We start from the raw sequence: 17,824 nt of genomic DNA on the forward strand, positions 1-17,824 counted from the left end.
AAGCGACTTACAGTCATGTGTGCATACATTCTACGTATGGGTGGTCCCGGGAATCGAACCCACTACCCTTGCGTTACAAGCGCCATGCTCTACCAACTGAGCTACAGAAGGACATTTCACTACACTCGCAATAACATCTGCTAACAATGTGTATGTGACCAATAACATTTGATTTGAAGGTGTCTGGTCAGAGTTCTTGATATATCGTACTGGTCTTATTCTGTAATTTGAGGTTGTTTTTCTGTGGCTCTATCCAAATTGTATTCTTATTAAGACTCTTGAAATATTTGCTCTATACAGCAAAAATGGACCCTTAACATGTGAATGTAATTACACTCACACAAAGATGTGTATATGGTATATGTTCTTGAATAAAAATGTGGTAGAAAATAATTTACAGCTGTTTAAGTGGCTGATGTATTGTTCCATGAACAGACACTTATATGGGTTGTAGATTTAACACATCTGCACCAAAACAAATTACAAATGGTAACTGGTCTTACATATAAACAAGTAACGACTTTATTGAAATAAGTTTAGGGGAATACACTGTCATTCAAACCTGAAAACAAAGTGCAAGTTACATTGCCATAAGGACCATAACATTATCCAACTTTCATCTCAGGGATATTGTAATCAAAATGGATTTGGAAAGACATGATAAGAATAAGGCATTTAATAATAATTGACATTTACATGGCTGTTCATCCATTCCATTAGGCCTCAGAACAGAAAGAATTTAAAAGCCAAACATTATTATAGTATTTACATTTCCAAGGCCATGAATCAACATGCAGGATGTATGGAATAAAGGGAACACCCCCTATATACATATAATCACTTGTCACTTGAATAATGTTTACATACTGCTTTACTCATCTCATGTATATACTGTATTCTATTCTAATGAATTTTAGTCGATGCCACGCCAACATTTCTCGATCTAATATTTATATATTCTTAATGCCATTCTTCTATTTTTAGATTGTGCATCGTTGTGAATCATTTTTAGATACTACTGCACTGTTGGAGCTAGGAACACAAGCATTTTGCAACAAAATCTGCTATATATGTGTATGTGACCGATACAATTTCATTACATTAATATACACTGTGCAGTTAGAAAGTATTCAGACCCCTTACCCACATTGTTATGGTACAGCCTTGTTCTAAAATTGATTAAATTGAGAGAAAATAATCCACACAAACACTACCCCATAATGACAAAGCAAAAACAGGATCATATTTTTTTTCTAATGTATAAAAAAATTAAACAGATTAAGTATTTATATAAGTATTCAGACCCTTTGTTATGATCCTCAATTTAGCTCAGGTATATCCTATTCCATTGATCATCCACGAGATGTTTCTACAACCTGATTGGAGTTCACCTGTGGTAAATGTAATTGACTGAACATGATTTGGAAAGGCACACACCTGTCTATATAAGGTCCCACAGTTGACAGTGCATGTCAGAGCAAAAACCAAGCAATCAGGTCGAAGGAGTTGTCTGTAGAGCTCAGAGACGGGATTGTGTCGAGGCACAGATCTGGGGAAGGGTACCAAATAATGTCTGCAGCTTTGAAGATCCCCAAGAACACAATGGCCTCCAGCATTCTTAAATGGAAGATGTTTTAAACCACCAATACTATTACTAGAGCTGTCCACCCGTGCCAAACTGCGGAATCGGGGGGAGGGGCCTTGGTTAGGGAGGTGACCAAGAACCCGATGGTCACTGGCAGAGCTTCAGAGTCCCTCTGCGGAGATGGGAAAGCATTACTGAAGGACAAACATCTCTGTAGCACTCCACTAATCAGGCCTTTATGGTAGAGTGGCCAGGCGAAAGTCACTCCTCAGTAAGAACGACATGACAGCCCACTTGGGGTTTGCCAAAAGGCATCTAAAGGACTCAGACAACGAGAAACAAGCTTGTTGATGAAAACCTGCTCCAGAGCACTCATGACCTCCAACTTGGGCGAAGGTTCACCCTCCAACAGAACAACGACCTATGCACACAGCCAAGACAACGCAGGAGTGGCTTCAGGAAAAGTCTCAATGTCCTTGAGTGGACCTGCCAGAGCCTGGACTTGAACCTAATCAAACATCTCCGAGAGACCTGAAAATAGATGTGCAGCAATACTTCCCATCCAACCAGACAGCTTGTGAGGATCTGCAGAGAAGGATGCAAGAAACTGCCCAAATACAGGTGTGCCAAGCTTGTAGCGTTATACAAAAGAAAGATTGAGGCTGTAATCGCTGACAAAGGTGATTCAACAAAATACTAAGTAAAGGGTCTGTATACTTATGTAAACACAATTTTTTGCACAAATTTATAAAAAAAATAGTTTTTGCTTTGTCATTGTGTAGATTGATGAGGGAAAAAAACTATTCAATCAATATTCGAATAAGGCTGTAACAACAAAATGTGGAAAAGGTCAAGGGGTGTGAATACAAATCTCCTGTATTTGTGCCAGACAGCCAATTACCATGGTAACAAGGCATGACAATTATACAGTAGGACTTGGCAAAATAGCATAATAGCAAAATGAGCCGTTTTGATCTGAAGCACACTTTCTGGAAGAAAGGGTTCTTTGAAAGGCAAAAAGGGTTCTACATAGAACCATATCACCAGCATGCTCTATTGCAAGGTGACTTTCAGAATGGTTTGTTTTAATCTATTCTTACATGTACACTGATTAGTTGATACATCTTATGCTACACAAAGAACACACTTTTCTAAACGAATCCAATCTGTTAGTAGTTGGATTTATTGCACTTGTTACATGTAAATATTGTCAAAGAAATAAAATGTTAAAGGATAATAAGGCTGGTGGAAACGTTCAGAGATGGTTCTAGGAAGAACACTCCAAAGATCAAATGGTTCTCAGTAAAACCCTTCATAGAACCATATACAGAGGCTTATATGAAGAACCCTACATAGAGGGTTCAAGGTAGAACCATTTTCAAAGGGTTCTGCCTAGCACCAAAAAGGGTTCCGCCCACTTTTTTCCCCTCCCTTAAGATATTCACCTTCCTGTCCTGTTACCCTGGCCTATTGTAGTGCTCACCTTGGCTGTGAGTGTTTGTCCTGTGAGGTCTGGTTGTCCCTCAGACCTGTCTGCAGCCTCAGCAGGATGTTCTCCAGCCCGTGTCACCACAGGGACAGCTGCTATTGACTATCTGGTGCACAGGTGACATGTCTACAGTGTCATCACAACGGTCCACCACACTGTACTAAAGAGAGAGATAGGAAAGTATTTCAAGAAGTATAGTGTATATACAGTGCCTTTGGAAAGTATTCAGACTAGAGGTCGACAGATTAATCGGAATGGACGATTAATTAGGGCCGATTTCAAGTTTTCATAACAATCGGAAATAGGTATTTTTGGGCGCCGATTTGCAGATATATATATTTTTATTCAGACCGTTATTTAACTAGGCAAGTCAGTTAAGAACACATTCTTATTTTCTTTGACGGCCTAGAAACGGTGGGTTAACTGCCTTGTTCAAGGGCAGAAGGACAGATTTTCAACTTGTCAGCTCGGGGGATTCAATCTTGCAACCTTACAGTTAACTAGTCCAACGCAATAACGACCTGCCTCTCTCTCATTGCACTCCACAAGGAGACTGCCTGTTACGCAAATGCAGTAAGCCAAGGTAAATTGCTAGCTAGCATTAAACTTATCTTATAAAAAACAATCAATCATAAATCACTAGTTAACTACACATGGTTGATGATTACTAGATATTATCTAGCGTGTCCTGCGTTGCATATCTGACTGAGCAAACAAGCATCTAAGTATCTGACTGAGCAGTGTTAGGCAGAAGCAGGCACATAAATTCATTCAAACAGCACTTTCATGCGTTTTGCCAGCAGCTCTTCGTTGCGTGTCAAGCATTGCGCTGTTTATGACTTCAAGCCTATCAACTCCCGAGATGAGGCTGGTGTAACCAAAGTGAAATGGCTAGCTAGTTAGCACACGCTAACTAGAGGGACGGAAGCTATACTGTTACACTGGCAATTCTAAAGTTCCTATAAGAAAATCAATAGTCAAAGGTTAATTAAATATAAATGGTATAGATGGAAATAGTCCTATAATAACAACAACCTAAAACGTCTTACCTGGGAATATTGAAGACTCATGTTAAAAGGAACCACCAGCTTTCAAGCAAACGTTTCAGTCCCTTACTCAGAACATGTTCTCATGTTCTGAGCAAGGAACTGAAACGTTAGCTTTCTTACATAGCATATATTGCACTTGTACGTTCTTCTCCAACACTGTTTCTGCATTATTTAAACCAAATTTAACATGTTTCATTATTTACTTGAGGCTAAATTGATTTTATTGATGTATTATATTAAGTTAAAATAAGTTTTCATTCAGTATTGTTGTAATTGTCATAATAAATAAATCTGCCGATTAAAATCGGTATCGGCTTTTTTGGTCCTCCAATAATCGGTATCGGCGTTAAAATCATAATCAAACCCATGGACTTTTTACACATTTTGTGACGTTAGGCTTTCTCTAAAATGGATGACATTTGATTTTTTCCTCAATCTAAACAATACCCCATAATCTCAAAGCAAAAAACAGGTTTAGAATTGTTTGCTCATTTATATAAATAAAAAAAAAATAAAAAAAATAAATAAAAAAATCACATTTACACAAGTATACAGACCCTTTACTCTGTAGTTTGTTTTAGCACCTTTGGCAGCGTTGACAGCCTTGAGCCATCTTAGGTATGACGCGACAAGCTTGGTACGCCTGTATCTGGGGATTTTATCCCATTTTTCTCTGTCTTGGCTGTGACTTAGGGTCGTTGTCCTGTTAGAAGGAGCACCTTCAACCCAGTCTGAGGTCCTGAGCAGGTTTTCCTCAATTATGACTGTACTTCGCACCAAGGTACAAATCTGTCGTTCTGCCCCTGAACAGGCAGTTAACCCACTGTTCCCAGGCCGTCATTGAAAATAAGAATATGTTCTTAACTGACTTGCCTGGTTAAATAAAGGTAAAAAAAATAAAAAAAAATTAAATCTTTCCCTCGACCCCGACTAGTCTCCCAGTCCCTGCCGCTGAAAAACATCCCCACAGCAAGATGTTGCCACCACCATGCTTCACCGTAGGGATGGTGCCAGGTTTCCTCCAGACATGACACTTGGCATTCAGGCAAAAATAGTTCAATATTAGTTTTTTCAGACCAGAGAATCTTGTCTCTCGTGGTCTGAGTCTTTAGGTGCCTTTTGGCAGCCTTCAAGCCAGCGGTCATGTGCCTTTTACTGAGGAGTGGCTTCCCGTCTGGCCACTCTACCATTAAGACCTGATTGGTGAGACCTGATTGGTGGAGTGCTTTACAGATGGTTGTCCTTCAGTAAGGCACTCCCATCTCCACAGAGGAACTCTGTAGTTCTGTCAGTGACCATCGGGTTCTTGGTCACCTCCCTGACCAAGGGCCTTCTCCCACGATTACTCAGTTTGGACAGGCAGCCAGCTCTAAGAAGAGTCTTGGTGGTTCCAAACTTCTTAAATTTAAGAATGACGGAGGCCACTGTGTTCTTGGGGACCTTCAATGCTGAAGACATGTTTTGGTACCCTTCCCCTGACCTGTGCCTCAACACAATCCTGTCTCTGAGCTCTACAGACAATTCCTTTGACCTCATGGCTTGGTTTTTGCTCTGACATGCACTGTCAACTTGTGGGACCTTAAACAGGTGTGCGCCTTTCCAAATCATCTCTAATCAATTGAATTTACCACAGGTGGACTCCATGTTGTAGAAACATATCGTGGATGATCAATGGAAACAGGACGCATCTGGGCACAATGGAAACAAGACGCACCTGGGCTCGAGTCTCAAAGCAAATGGTCTGAATATTTTTAGCAAAAAACTATTTTCGCTTTGGAATTATGGGGTAATGTGTGTAGATTGTTTAGGATTTAAAAAAAATAAAAACATTTAGAATAAGGCTGTAACGTAACAATGTGGGAAAAGTTGAGTTATTGAGCCCCTTGTTTGCGATAACTGGTTAGCTACCTAGTTTAGCTACAAACACGAAGTGGCCTGGTCAGTATTTAAAAACAGCTAACTAGCCAAGCTAACTAAACATGATTTACGATAGACTTGAGTTGAGATTGCCTAGCTAATGGTGAGAGCGAGCTAGCCACAATACAGTCGAATTTCATGTAGACAGCTAGTTTACTTCGCTGCTATTGACATACAGTTAGCTTGCTACCTAGCAATACCAACGAATTAAAATGCTGAGCCAACCAAAACAATTAAGCAATTTTAGCATGTTATCACAACATCCGACCTTTTCCATTATGTCCCTCGGACTACACTAGCTAGACATTAGACCACATACGTACCCACTCAACCTTCCATAGCAGTTAGCGCTGTAACTCACATTATGTCTTTCAAAGACGCTTGCGCAGATATTTCTACGTACAGTCAGTCGCCCACTCTCCTCCCCTGGCTTTCGGTTCTCGCTACATGAGCGGTTTGGTTATTCTAATAATCACTATATTGCTGTCAGTTGAATAGTACGTCACAATTGACAATACGGAACATATAACGCCTATACAAATGGTCACGTAATTCACGTAGTCGAGTGAGGCAAGCACGCTTCCGGTTGCCTCACTCGACTACGTGAATTACGTGACCATTTCGTCCACGATAGTTTAAACAATGTCAGATAAACTGAAGTTGCTGAATATATGTTAAGGTGTGCCTTTTCCATTGCATGGAGTGAATATTCAAACTTCCACGGATAACCAATGCTAAAAGCGTCTACCAAACGCTGTCAATTGCTCATAACAGAGCGGAAGAGGCGAAGTGAGAGATTTAATTCTAGCCAACATCTGTCAAATCAACCCAAAGCGTTTCTAATGGGTTTATTTTGGAACTTAACTTGTAGTGTGCCTTTCAGCCTTTGGGACAATGACTCCCATTGTTAGGGCGGAGACATGAGCGTCTCGTCATTATATAAAACATATCTGATTATGAGCGTGGGATAAATCTCTTGATGAATCATACATACCCTTACCTCGGTGTGACTGGAGCATTTTCCTCCGAATTAACGGCAACGTTTGGCTTCAATCTCTTAACTTTTAAAAGTGTTGAATTACAACTATTTGCAACGAAATGAAGCGGTATGTTTTTCTAGGTGTTCTTTCGATGTATTACCTCCAGGTGTCAAGCTCGAGCGCTGCCGCGCACGGTTGTTTCTGCCAGGTAATCAATGCTCTTCGGCTACTAATATTTTGCTGCGGTCTACTAGACATTTCTATTGGTTTGATATTTGTTGCACTATGACGAATGCCTCAGAAACTTTTATAACACATTCTGGGATATTTTCAAAATCTAGCCTACCCATTGATTCTTGAGGAATATAACTTATCAATGAGCTGGTACAACTACTGTCTTACTATATAATAACCTAAAATAGGTTCTATGCCTCCATTAGGTTTTGTTGCTCAGAGTCGCTGTAAACAATGTTTAACTTAAAAATATGTGACTCACCTGGATTCGGTCTTATGTAGCAACATTTGAAATGGGTTTGTTTACATTGGATAAAAGTGGTCCTTCTGTAGCTCAGTTGGTAGAGCATGGCGCTTGTAACGCCAGGGTAGTGGGTTCGATTCCCGGGACCACCCATACGTAGAATGTATGCACACATGACTGTAAGTCGCTTTGGATAAAAACGTCTGCTAAATGGCATATTACTTACTTATTACTAGAGACTCAGAGCTACAAAATGTGTCATTCAAAGCATATATTTTTTAGAAACAATGGGAACGTAATTGTGCTTTGTATGTTGATACACCTATAAACTCACTTTTGAGAAAATGGCCTTAGAAGTTTTGGTACCTACTGGAGAGCTCTCCTTTGTCTGCACCCATTCAGCATTGTTCACACCCTCTTAAGACAGCCCCACCCATCTCTTTAAGGATTCACATGAGGTCATGTGCTAAACATTGTGTATTGTAGGTAAGACTAAAAGTGGCAGTAGCCTACAATAAGAAAATATTCCAGGTAAACAGTGTCATACTTGAGTAAATGTATAAATCATTTGAAATTCCTTATTGAATCAGACTGCACAATTTTCTTTTTTTTTTATAAATTATTGATGGATATTCAGGGGCACACTCCAGCACTCAGACATAATTTACAAACGAAGCGTTTGTGTTTAGTGAGTTTGCCAGATCAGATGCAGTAGGGATGTTCTCTTGATAAGTGTGTGAATTAGACAATTTTCCTGTCAAAAGAGTACTTTTGGGTGTCAGGGAAAATGTATGGTGTAAATAGTACATTATTATTATTATTATTATTATTATTTATTTTATTTATTTAACCATTATGTAACCAGGCAAGTCAGTTAAGAACAAATTCTTATTTACAATGACGGCCTACCAAAAGGCCTCCTGCGGGGACCAGGGCGTGAGATTAAAATAAATAAATGCAATATAAATATAGGACAAAACACACATCCCAACAAGAGACAACACAACATAAAGACAGACCTATAAGACAACAACATAGCAAGGCAGCAACATAACAACAACATGGTAATAACACAACATGGTAGCAGCACAAAACATGGTACAAACATTGGGCACAGTCAACAGCACAAAGATCGAGAGACAACAATACATCAAACAAAGCAGCCACAACTGTCAGTAAGAGTGTCCATGACTGAGTCTTAGAATTTTTTTTATTTGATTTTTTATTTCACCTTTATTTAACCAGGTAGGCTAGTTGAGAACAAGTTCTCATTTGCAACTGCGACCTGGCCAAGATAAAGCATAGCAATTCGACACATACAACACAGAGTTACACATGGATTAAACAAAACATAGTCAATAATACAGTAGAACAAAAGAAAACAAAAAGTATATTTACAGTGAGTGCAAATGAGGTAAGATAAGGGAGTTAAGGCAATAAATAGGCCATGGTGGCGAAGTAATTACAATATAGCAATTAAACACTAGAATGGTAGATGTGCAGAAGATGAATGTGCAAGTAGAGATACTGGCGTGCAAAGGAGCAAGATAAATACAGTATGGGGATGAGGTAGGTAGATAGATGGGCTTTTTACAAATGGGCTATGTACAGGTGCAGTGATCTGTGAGCTGCTCTGACAGCTAGCGCTTAAAGCTAGTGAGGGAGATATGAGTCTCCAGCTTCAGAGATTTTTGCAGTTCGTTCCAGGCATTGTCAGCAGAGAACTGAGAGGAAAGACAACCAAAGGAGGAATTGGCTTTGGGGGTGACCAGTGAGATATACCTGCTGGAGCGCGTGCTACGAGTGGGTGCTGCTATTGTGACCAGTGAGCTGAAATAAGGCAGGGCTTTACCTAGCAAAGGCTTGTAGATAACCTGTAGCCAGTGGGTTTGGCGACGAGTATGAAGCGAGGGCCAACCAACGAGAGCGTACAGGGCGCAATGGTGGGTAGTGTATGGGGCTTTGGTGACAGAACGGATGGCACTGTGATAGACTGCATCCAGTTTGTTGAGTAGAGTCTTGGAGGCAATTTTATAGATGACATCACCGAAGTCGAGGATCAGTAGGATGGTCAGTTTTACGAGGGTATGTTTGGCAGCATGAGTGAAGGATGCTTTGTTGCGATATAGGAAGCCGATTCTAGATTGAATTTTGGATTGGAGATGCTTAATGTGAGTCTGGAAGGAGAGTTTACAGTCTAACCAGACACCTAGGTATTTCTAGTTGTCCACGTGTTCTAAGTCAGAGCCGTCCAGAGTAGTGATGCTGGATGGGCGAGTAGGTGCGGGCAGTGATCGGATGAAAAACATGCATTTAGTTTTACTTGCATTTAAGAGCAGTTGGAGGCCAAGGAAGGAGAGTTGTATGGCATTGAAGGTTGTCTGGAGGTTAGTTAACACAGTCAGTGTCCAAAGAGGGGCCAGAAGTATACAGAATGGTGTCATCTGCGTAGAGGAGTATCAGAGATTCACCAGCAGCAAGAGCAACATCATTGATGTATACAGAGAAGAGAGTCGGCCCGAGGATTGAATCCTGTGGCACCCCCATAGAAACTGCCAGAGGCCTGGACACTGAACTCTGTCTGAGAAGTAGTTGGTAAACCAGGCGAGACAACCATTTGAGAAACCAAGGCTGTCGAGTCTGCCAATAAGAATGTGGTGATTGACAGAGTCGAAAGCCTTGGCCAGGTCGATGAATACGGCTGCACAGTAGTGTCTCTTATCGATGGCGGTTATGATGTCGTTTAGAACCTTGAGTGTGGCTGAGATGCACCCATGACCAGCTCTGAAACCAGATTGCATAGCAGAGAAGGTACGGTCGGATTCGTAATGGTCTGTAATCTGTTTGTTGACTTGGCTTTCGAAGAACTTAAAAGGACAGAGTAGGATAGATTTAGGTCTGTAGCAGTTTGGGTCTAGAGTGTCACCCCCTTTGAAGAGGAGGATGACCGCGGCAGCTTTCCAATCTTTGGGAATCTCAGACAATACGAAAAAGAGGTTGAACAGGCTAGTAATAGGGGTTGCAACAATTTTGGCAGATTATTTTAGAAAGAGAGGGTCCAGATTGTCTAGCCCGGCTGATTTGTAGGGGTCCAGATTTTGCAGCTCTTTCAGAACATCAGCTGTCTGGATTTGGGTGAAGGACAAGTGGTGGGGGCTTTGGCGGGTTGCTGTGGAGGATGCCGGGCAGTTGACTGGGGTAGCCAGGTGGAAAGCATGGCCAGCTGTAGAGAAATGCTTTTTAAAATTCTCAGTTATAGTGGATTTATCGGTGGTGACCGTGTTTCCTAGCCTCAGAGCAGTGGGCAGCTGGGAGGAGGTGCTCTTATTCTCCATGGACTTTACAGTGTCCCAAAACTTTTTTGAATTTAGTATTACAGGATGCAAAATTCTGTTTGATAAAGCTAGCCTTAGCTTTCCTAACTGCCTGGGGCTATTCGACTCTAATGCAGAACGCCACAGGATGTTTTTGTGCTGGTCAAGGGCTGACAGGTCTGGAGTGAACCAAGGACTATTCCTAGCTCTAAGATTTTTGACTGTGGCACGCTCATTTAAGATGGTGAGGAAGGCACTTTTAAAGAATAGCCAGGCATCATCTACTGACGGGATGAGGTCAATGTCATTCCATGATACCCCGGCCAGGTCGATTAGAAAGGCCTGCTCGCATAAGTGTTTTAGGGAGCGTTTGACAGATATGAGGGATGGTCGTTTGGTCGCAGACCCATTACGGATGCAGGCAATGATGCAGTGATCTTGATTGAAAACAGCAGAGGTGTATTTGGAGGGCGAGTTAGTTAGCATGACATATATGAGGGTGCCCGTTTTTCCGGATTTGGAGTTGTACCTGGTAGGTTCATTGATCATTTTTGTGAGATCGAGGGCATTAAGCTTAGACTGTAGGATGGCCGGGGTGTTAAGCATGTCCCAGTTTCGATCACCTAGTAACACGAGCTCTGAAGATAGATGGGGGGGCAATCAATTCACATATGGTATCGAGGGCACAGCTGGGGGCAGAGGGAGGTCTATAGCAAGTGGCAACAGTGAGAGACTTGTTTCTGGAAAGGTGAATTGTTAGAAGTAGAAGCTTGAATTGTTTGTACAGACTTGGATAGTAATACAGAACTCTGCAGGCTATCTTTGCAGTAGATTGCAACACCGCCCCCTTTGGCAGTTCTATCTTGGTGGAAAATGTTATAGTTAGCCATGGATATTTCAGGGTTTTTGGTGGTTTTCCTAAACCAGGATTCAGACACCGCTAAGACATCCGGGTTGGCAGAGTGTGCTAAAGCAGTGAGTAAAACAAATTTAGCTGATTCTATACCAATTTACAGAGGCCAGTTCATGAAGGAAGGCTTGCTCATTAAAGTTTATTAAGCGTCTATGACAAATCAGGACAGGTCGTTTCACTGAACAGCCATTACGAACACAGGCTGTAAAATAGTGATCACTAAGGTTATTACAGAAAATACCAGATTGATACCTATCCGGATTATTTGTGAGGATAACATCGAGGAGAGTAGCCTTTTCTGGTTGTTGGGAGTCATACCTTGTGGGATTGGTGATAATCTGAGAAAGATTTAGGGAGTCCCATTGCTTTAGGACTTGGTCAGGAGGTTTAAGCATATCCCAGTTTAGGTCACCTAGCAGGACAAATTCAGACTTAGTGTAAGGCCAAGAGAGAGCTTAGGGTACAGGCCGATGCTGATGGAGAACGATAGCACCTAGCAACAGTCAACAAAGAGCTACTTTTTAAGTTTAATGCTTGAAACCAGCAAATCAAATTGTTTGGGGACAGACTTGGTGGAGACAACCGAGCACTAAAGATTGCCACTCCCCCACCTTTGGAAGAGCTGTCTTGCCGAATAAAGGTTATAACCAGAAAGGTTAACATCAGTATTCAAAACACGCTTCCTTAACCACATCTCAGTAATGACCAACACATCTGGATTGGAGCTGTGAACCCAGACTTTCAATTGATCCATTTTAGGTAATAAGCTTCTAGTGTTAATGTGCAAAAAAAACAAGTCTTTTTCGAGAGCAGAACTTAGTGGAGCAGATATCAGAGCACAAGTCAGAATTGGGGCTAGCAACAGTAGATGGGCCAGAGTGTATATGCACATTTCCAGATATCATCAACAGTAATACAATCAAGGCATGGCATAGTATAGGTATAGCTCTGCAGTGTTGATTTATGACATCTGAATGTGCATCAGATGGCAACAAGATCATATAGTACAGCAATTTCATCAGGTAACATGAATACAAAGCTGGCGAGAGGTGGTTAGAATAGGATGGGAGGCCAACAGTCTTTGTAACCAATAGAGAGTCAGAATCCCGAGTGTGGGAACAAACAGACTGTGAAGTAAAAGTTTCCAGAAATAGTAAAGTAATGTACAGATACCCCCCCCAAAAATCCTGAAGTAAAAATACTGTAAAGTACTATTTAAGTACTTTTGACCACTGCCCAAATGCCTTCACACCAGTACATTAGCATACTTTAAATACTGATACACACACACACTTAGTATTTCATACATGCTGAAAGTTAAGGCCATGCTACCTGAATTTAAAACTGAGCGAGGTGAACATGTACAGTACATAAACAGATGGATGCGCCATATATTTATGTGGTGAATACTTGATACAGTCACATATTGTTGTGGTATGTCACAAAATCATGTTACGACCACACATCAATTATATTGCTAAGTGGATGGGTCTCTACAGAAGGTGTAAACGGTACAGCCAAATGTTTACTTGCATAGTAGCAAAATCAGAAATAGATACTGTATATTATTTTAACACTATGTACAAGAACAATATCAATAAAGATATCAGTGATAGACAATGTAAACTGCGTTTATTTTCAGCAAACTTAACGTAAATATTTGAATGAACATAAGATTCAATAACTGAGACATAAACTGAACAAGTTCAACAGATGGTGACTAACAGAAATTGAATATTGTGTCCATGAACAAAGGGGGAGTCAAAATCAAAACTAACAGTCAGTATCCGGTGTGGCCACCAGCTGCATTGAGTACTGCAGTGCATCTACTCCTCGTGGGCTGCACCAGATTTGCCAGTTCCTGCTGTGAGATGTTACCACACTCTTCCACCAAGGCACCTGCAAGTTCCCGGACATTTCTGGGGGGAATGGCCCTAGCCCTCACTCTCCGATCCAACAGGTCCTAGACGTGCTCAATGGGATTGAGATCCGGGCTGTTCGCTGGCCATGGAAGAACACTAACATTCCGGTCTTGCAGGAAATCATGCACAGAACGAGCAGTATGGCTGGTGGCAATTGTCATGCTGGAGGGTCATGTCAGGATGAGCCTGCAGGAAGGGTACCACATGCGGGAGAAGGATGTTTTCCCTGTATCGCACAGCGTTGAGATTGCCTACAATAACAACAAGCTCAGTCCGATGATGCTGTGACACACCGCCCCAGACCATGAAGGATCCTCCACCTCCAAATCGATCCAGCTCTAGAGTACAGGCCTCGGTGTAATGCTCATTCCTTCGACGATAAACGCAAATCCGACCATCACCCCTGGTGAGACAAAACCGCGAGTCATCAGTGAAGAGCACTTTTTGCCAGTCCTGTCTGGTCCAGCGACAGTGGGTTTGTGCCCATAGGTGGCATTGTTGCCGGTGATGTCTGGTGAGGACATGCCTTACAACAGGCCTACAAGCCCCCAGTCCAGCCCCTCCTCAGCCTATTGCGGACAGTCTGAGCACTGATGGAGGGATAATGCATTCCTGGTGTAACTCAGGCAGTTGTTGTTGCCATCCTGTACTTGTCCCGCATGCGTGATGTTTGGATGTACCGATCCTGTGCAGATGTTGTTACACGTGGTCTGCCACTGCGAGGATGATCAGCTGTCTATCCTGTCTCCCTGTAGTGCTGTCTTCGGCATCTCACAGTATGAACATTGCAATTTATTGCCCTGGCCACATCTGCAGTACTCATGCCTCCTTGTAGCATCACTAAGGCACGTTCACTCAGATGAGCAGGGACCCTGGGCATCTTTCTTTTGGTGTTTTTCAGAGTCAGTAGAAAGGCTTCTTTAGTGTCCTAAGTTTTCATAACTGTGACACGAATTGCCTACCGTCTGTAAGTTGTTAGTGTCTTAATAACTGTTCCACAGGTGCATGTTCATTAATTGTTTATGGTTCATTGAACAAGCATGGGAAACAGTGTTTTAAACAGTTTACAATGAAGATCTGTGAAGTTATTTGGATTTTTACAAATTATCTTTGAAAGACAGGGTCCTGAAAAAGGGGCGTAATTTTTTTTGTGCTGAGTTTAGTTATATGCATGCAATCAGGGGTAAAATTAGCAGCAGGATAATAAATAAATATAAATGGTAGCAGCAACGCATGTCGTGTGTGTGTTAGGAGAGAAATAGATTCACTGCAGATAGTGCAGATGGTTGATCCGTCTGAACCACGCATGAACAAGGGAATCTATATTCGGAGAGCCTGTTTCTGTCCTGCCCTTGACTTTGGTGCAGGGTATTGTGATGTCCATAGCCTCTTCGTCGCAAAACTCCCTCATCTTCTCATAAAGATAAGTTTGTCTAGCTGTGTCCAGTCCAGTCCAGGTGGTGCTTGTACAGGTATACCATCTATGTGAGGAAGGATACCAGCATTGTGCAGCAGCTGAAACCTGGTCCTGACAGTTCCGAACGCTTCTTGGCGACAACACCAGACTCCAGAGCATCGAAGCTGTAAAACGGAATAATAACAAACAAAAAAATCAGAAAACATTACAACCCTGCACAACATCAATTCACCTTCCATGTTTAAATAAGAAGAATAACCTCATACGATGCTATGAAAATTATTTTGACCTGAATTGCTGGTACAGCTTGATCTGTGGCAGCGGCCTGATGTACGGAGTCAGATGTTATACCGTCTGTAAGACCACGTGTAACAAATCATAGCTTTCCACCAGCACCGTAGCATCCTCCAGTCCAGCCAGCTGTGGGATGTTGACCCCTGTCACAGTGCTGTTCTTCACAACACCAGCAATCTCAGACAAAGTGTTCACTTTTGTCTTTCAGAAGCGCTGCTTGATGAGGCCGAAGCACCAACCGGGGGCAAACTTGGTATGGCCTGTGATCTAGAAGTCAAGGTCCAGACTGGTGGAGTTTGTGCATGGTCCGCCAGGCTCAATATCCGAGCACAAACCTGTTCTTGTTTTGGCCACTGCAGTTATCACATTTCAGGACCAGACTTGTTTCCCCAACTCAATAGTTGGTGAAGAAATGGTGCATGTAGTTGATGACTACGCTGCTGCCTTTGCTTGCATGGGCCAGCTCTCTTTATGATGGGAGGCATTAGACCATTCTCCTTGTATGACTGGTGGAGGAGAGTCTGGTGTGTTCTACTGATGTTGAAAGACAAATTCCAGATACAAATATTTTTGCATTATTATACAATAGATGCGAAATGGCATTCTGAGATAACCTCACTAATGTTACACACACTTCATACACGTAAATGAATGTTAGCTAGCAAGCCAGCCATCTAACGTTAGCTAGCTCATAGTAAGCTTTAACTTGGGATCTTTTGTTTAGACATGTAACATTAGCTAGCTAAAAAATAATAATCCCAACCCATAAAGTAACGTTACTAGCAATACAAACCGATTGTCATAGCTAGAGTTACCCAAATAAATTAGGTTCAATGTTAACGTTAGCTAGCTGACATTAGGCTATAACTAGTAATGTGAAATGACATCACTAACAGCAAGCTTTAACTTGATCTTTTGTTTCGACATGTCATGTCAGCAAGCTAAAAAATGTACTATAATCCCAATCCATAGAGTAACATTACTAGCAATACAAACCGATTGTCATAGCTAAAGTTAACCAAATAAATTAGGTTCAATGTTAACATTAGCTAGCAAGCCAGCTATCGAACTCCAGCTGGCGAGCTAACAGCAACTTTCTGACAAAATTAGAAACGTATACTATCTGAAACTGTAGCTAGATTCTTACCTGTATACATGGATGAAAGCTTCACAGCACACTGCAACCACTTTCATTAAATAAGACGTCATTTTCATTTAGTTTGCACTGCTTGTTTGGCCCGTTGTGTTCCACTGATTTCAAAACTCGGTCAACTTCTCGGTCAACACTGTTGATCGCCGTTTCTTCCCCATCACCATCATCAGAAGACTCTACAATGTCTTCTTCAATGAAAATGTTTTGACCGAAATCAGGGATTTCCTCATCGTCTGATTCAGAGAGGCACGATCGTCCTCCAGAAAGTAGTCCATCACAACTTTATCCAACTGACCTTTGTCGTTAGCGCCTGAAATTCAGGGCCTCAATGTAAATTGAGAGCAGTAGCAATATATTTGCAGTTCTCCATGGCTAACATTATATCTTTAGAAAAAAATGGAGTAGAAAATATTATCTACACTGAACGAGCAGCTCCTTTTATAGACACAAGTTGCTACATCGCAGAACAATCTGAAACTCATCTCTCGGCATGTCCAGCCCGCTCATTATCTCAGCCAATCATGGCTAACAGGAAGGTTCCTGGCTTTTTCTTTGGCTAAACCAACAAGGCTCGTAATTTTAAACAACTTTATTCGTATTTACAGATGGCATAAATGTTTGTTATTAAGGAACATGAAAGTTCACATGTTCAAGAAGGCATTTCTGCCAAAAAAACATTTTGATAAAACAATATTTTTTACTTCCAAATGGCTCTCCTGTGAAGTCGTGACTTGTGACATAGGCCTAGTTTCCTAAATCGGGTCACATTTGTTTATGACTGGGATGGGCAACTGATTAATCAAGAGTTAAAGGAAAACTCCACCCAAAAAACTATTTTGCATCATATGATGTTGCATTTTGCAAAATACATAAGGGGATGATTTCTGTATTTTGAAACTTAAATATCTTGAAAACTTTATTGCTGAGAAGCTAAACATTTCGGGGACTATGTCAATAATGGACTAATGAAACAAATGCCAAAATATCATTTTTGGGTAGAATTTTCCTTTGAAATAGTAGAATACACAAGGTGCAATTTTAAAAAATGTGGTTGTGCATCAGCAGTTTTTCCTCTTGTTAGGTCAGTCACTGGCAGTCAGGCAAAATGTTTTTAGATTGGTCTAGCCAGCTATCTAAACTTGTAGTAATCATGATCGAATTACTGACTAGGAGGGCCACCATTGCTTTTGTTAGTCACTCTCGATCAGATACATAAAAATGCAAACATTTCTCTCCACCCTATGGCAAACTGTTTTCAGATCAAAGTTTGAATTATAGGCCCTACAGTTGAAGTAGGCTTACAGTTCATGAAG

At 41.4% G+C, this 17,824-nt stretch overlaps 1 protein-coding gene and 1 long non-coding RNA gene across 2 annotated transcripts in view; one reads left to right on the plus strand and one right to left on the minus strand.

Moving 5' to 3' along the window:
* Window positions 1-499: 499 nt before the first annotated feature.
* LOC118368576 (uncharacterized) lies at window positions 500-6,575 on the minus strand. The gene is made up of 2 exons (XR_008093191.1): window positions 6,402-6,575; window positions 500-3,234 (listed from the first exon to the last, which is right to left on the minus strand). It is a non-coding gene; the product is annotated as an uncharacterized LOC118368576 (long non-coding RNA).
* A 60-nt stretch (window positions 6,576-6,635) lies between these two features.
* The window catches only part of ero1a (endoplasmic reticulum oxidoreductase 1 alpha), a 30,970-nt gene continuing 19,781 nt past the window's right edge, over window positions 6,636-17,824 (plus strand). Inside the window, exon 1 of the mRNA XM_052497090.1 lies at window positions 6,636-7,228. Within this exon, the coding sequence (XP_052353050.1) occupies window positions 7,139-7,228 (90 nt within the window). The 5' untranslated portion in view covers window positions 6,636-7,138. The remainder of the gene's footprint in view (window positions 7,229-17,824) is intronic.

Source organism: Oncorhynchus keta, chromosome 35 (assembly GCF_023373465.1).
Source record: "Oncorhynchus keta strain PuntledgeMale-10-30-2019 chromosome 35, Oket_V2, whole genome shotgun sequence".
Classification (NCBI taxonomy): domain Eukaryota; kingdom Metazoa; phylum Chordata; class Actinopteri; order Salmoniformes; family Salmonidae; genus Oncorhynchus; species Oncorhynchus keta.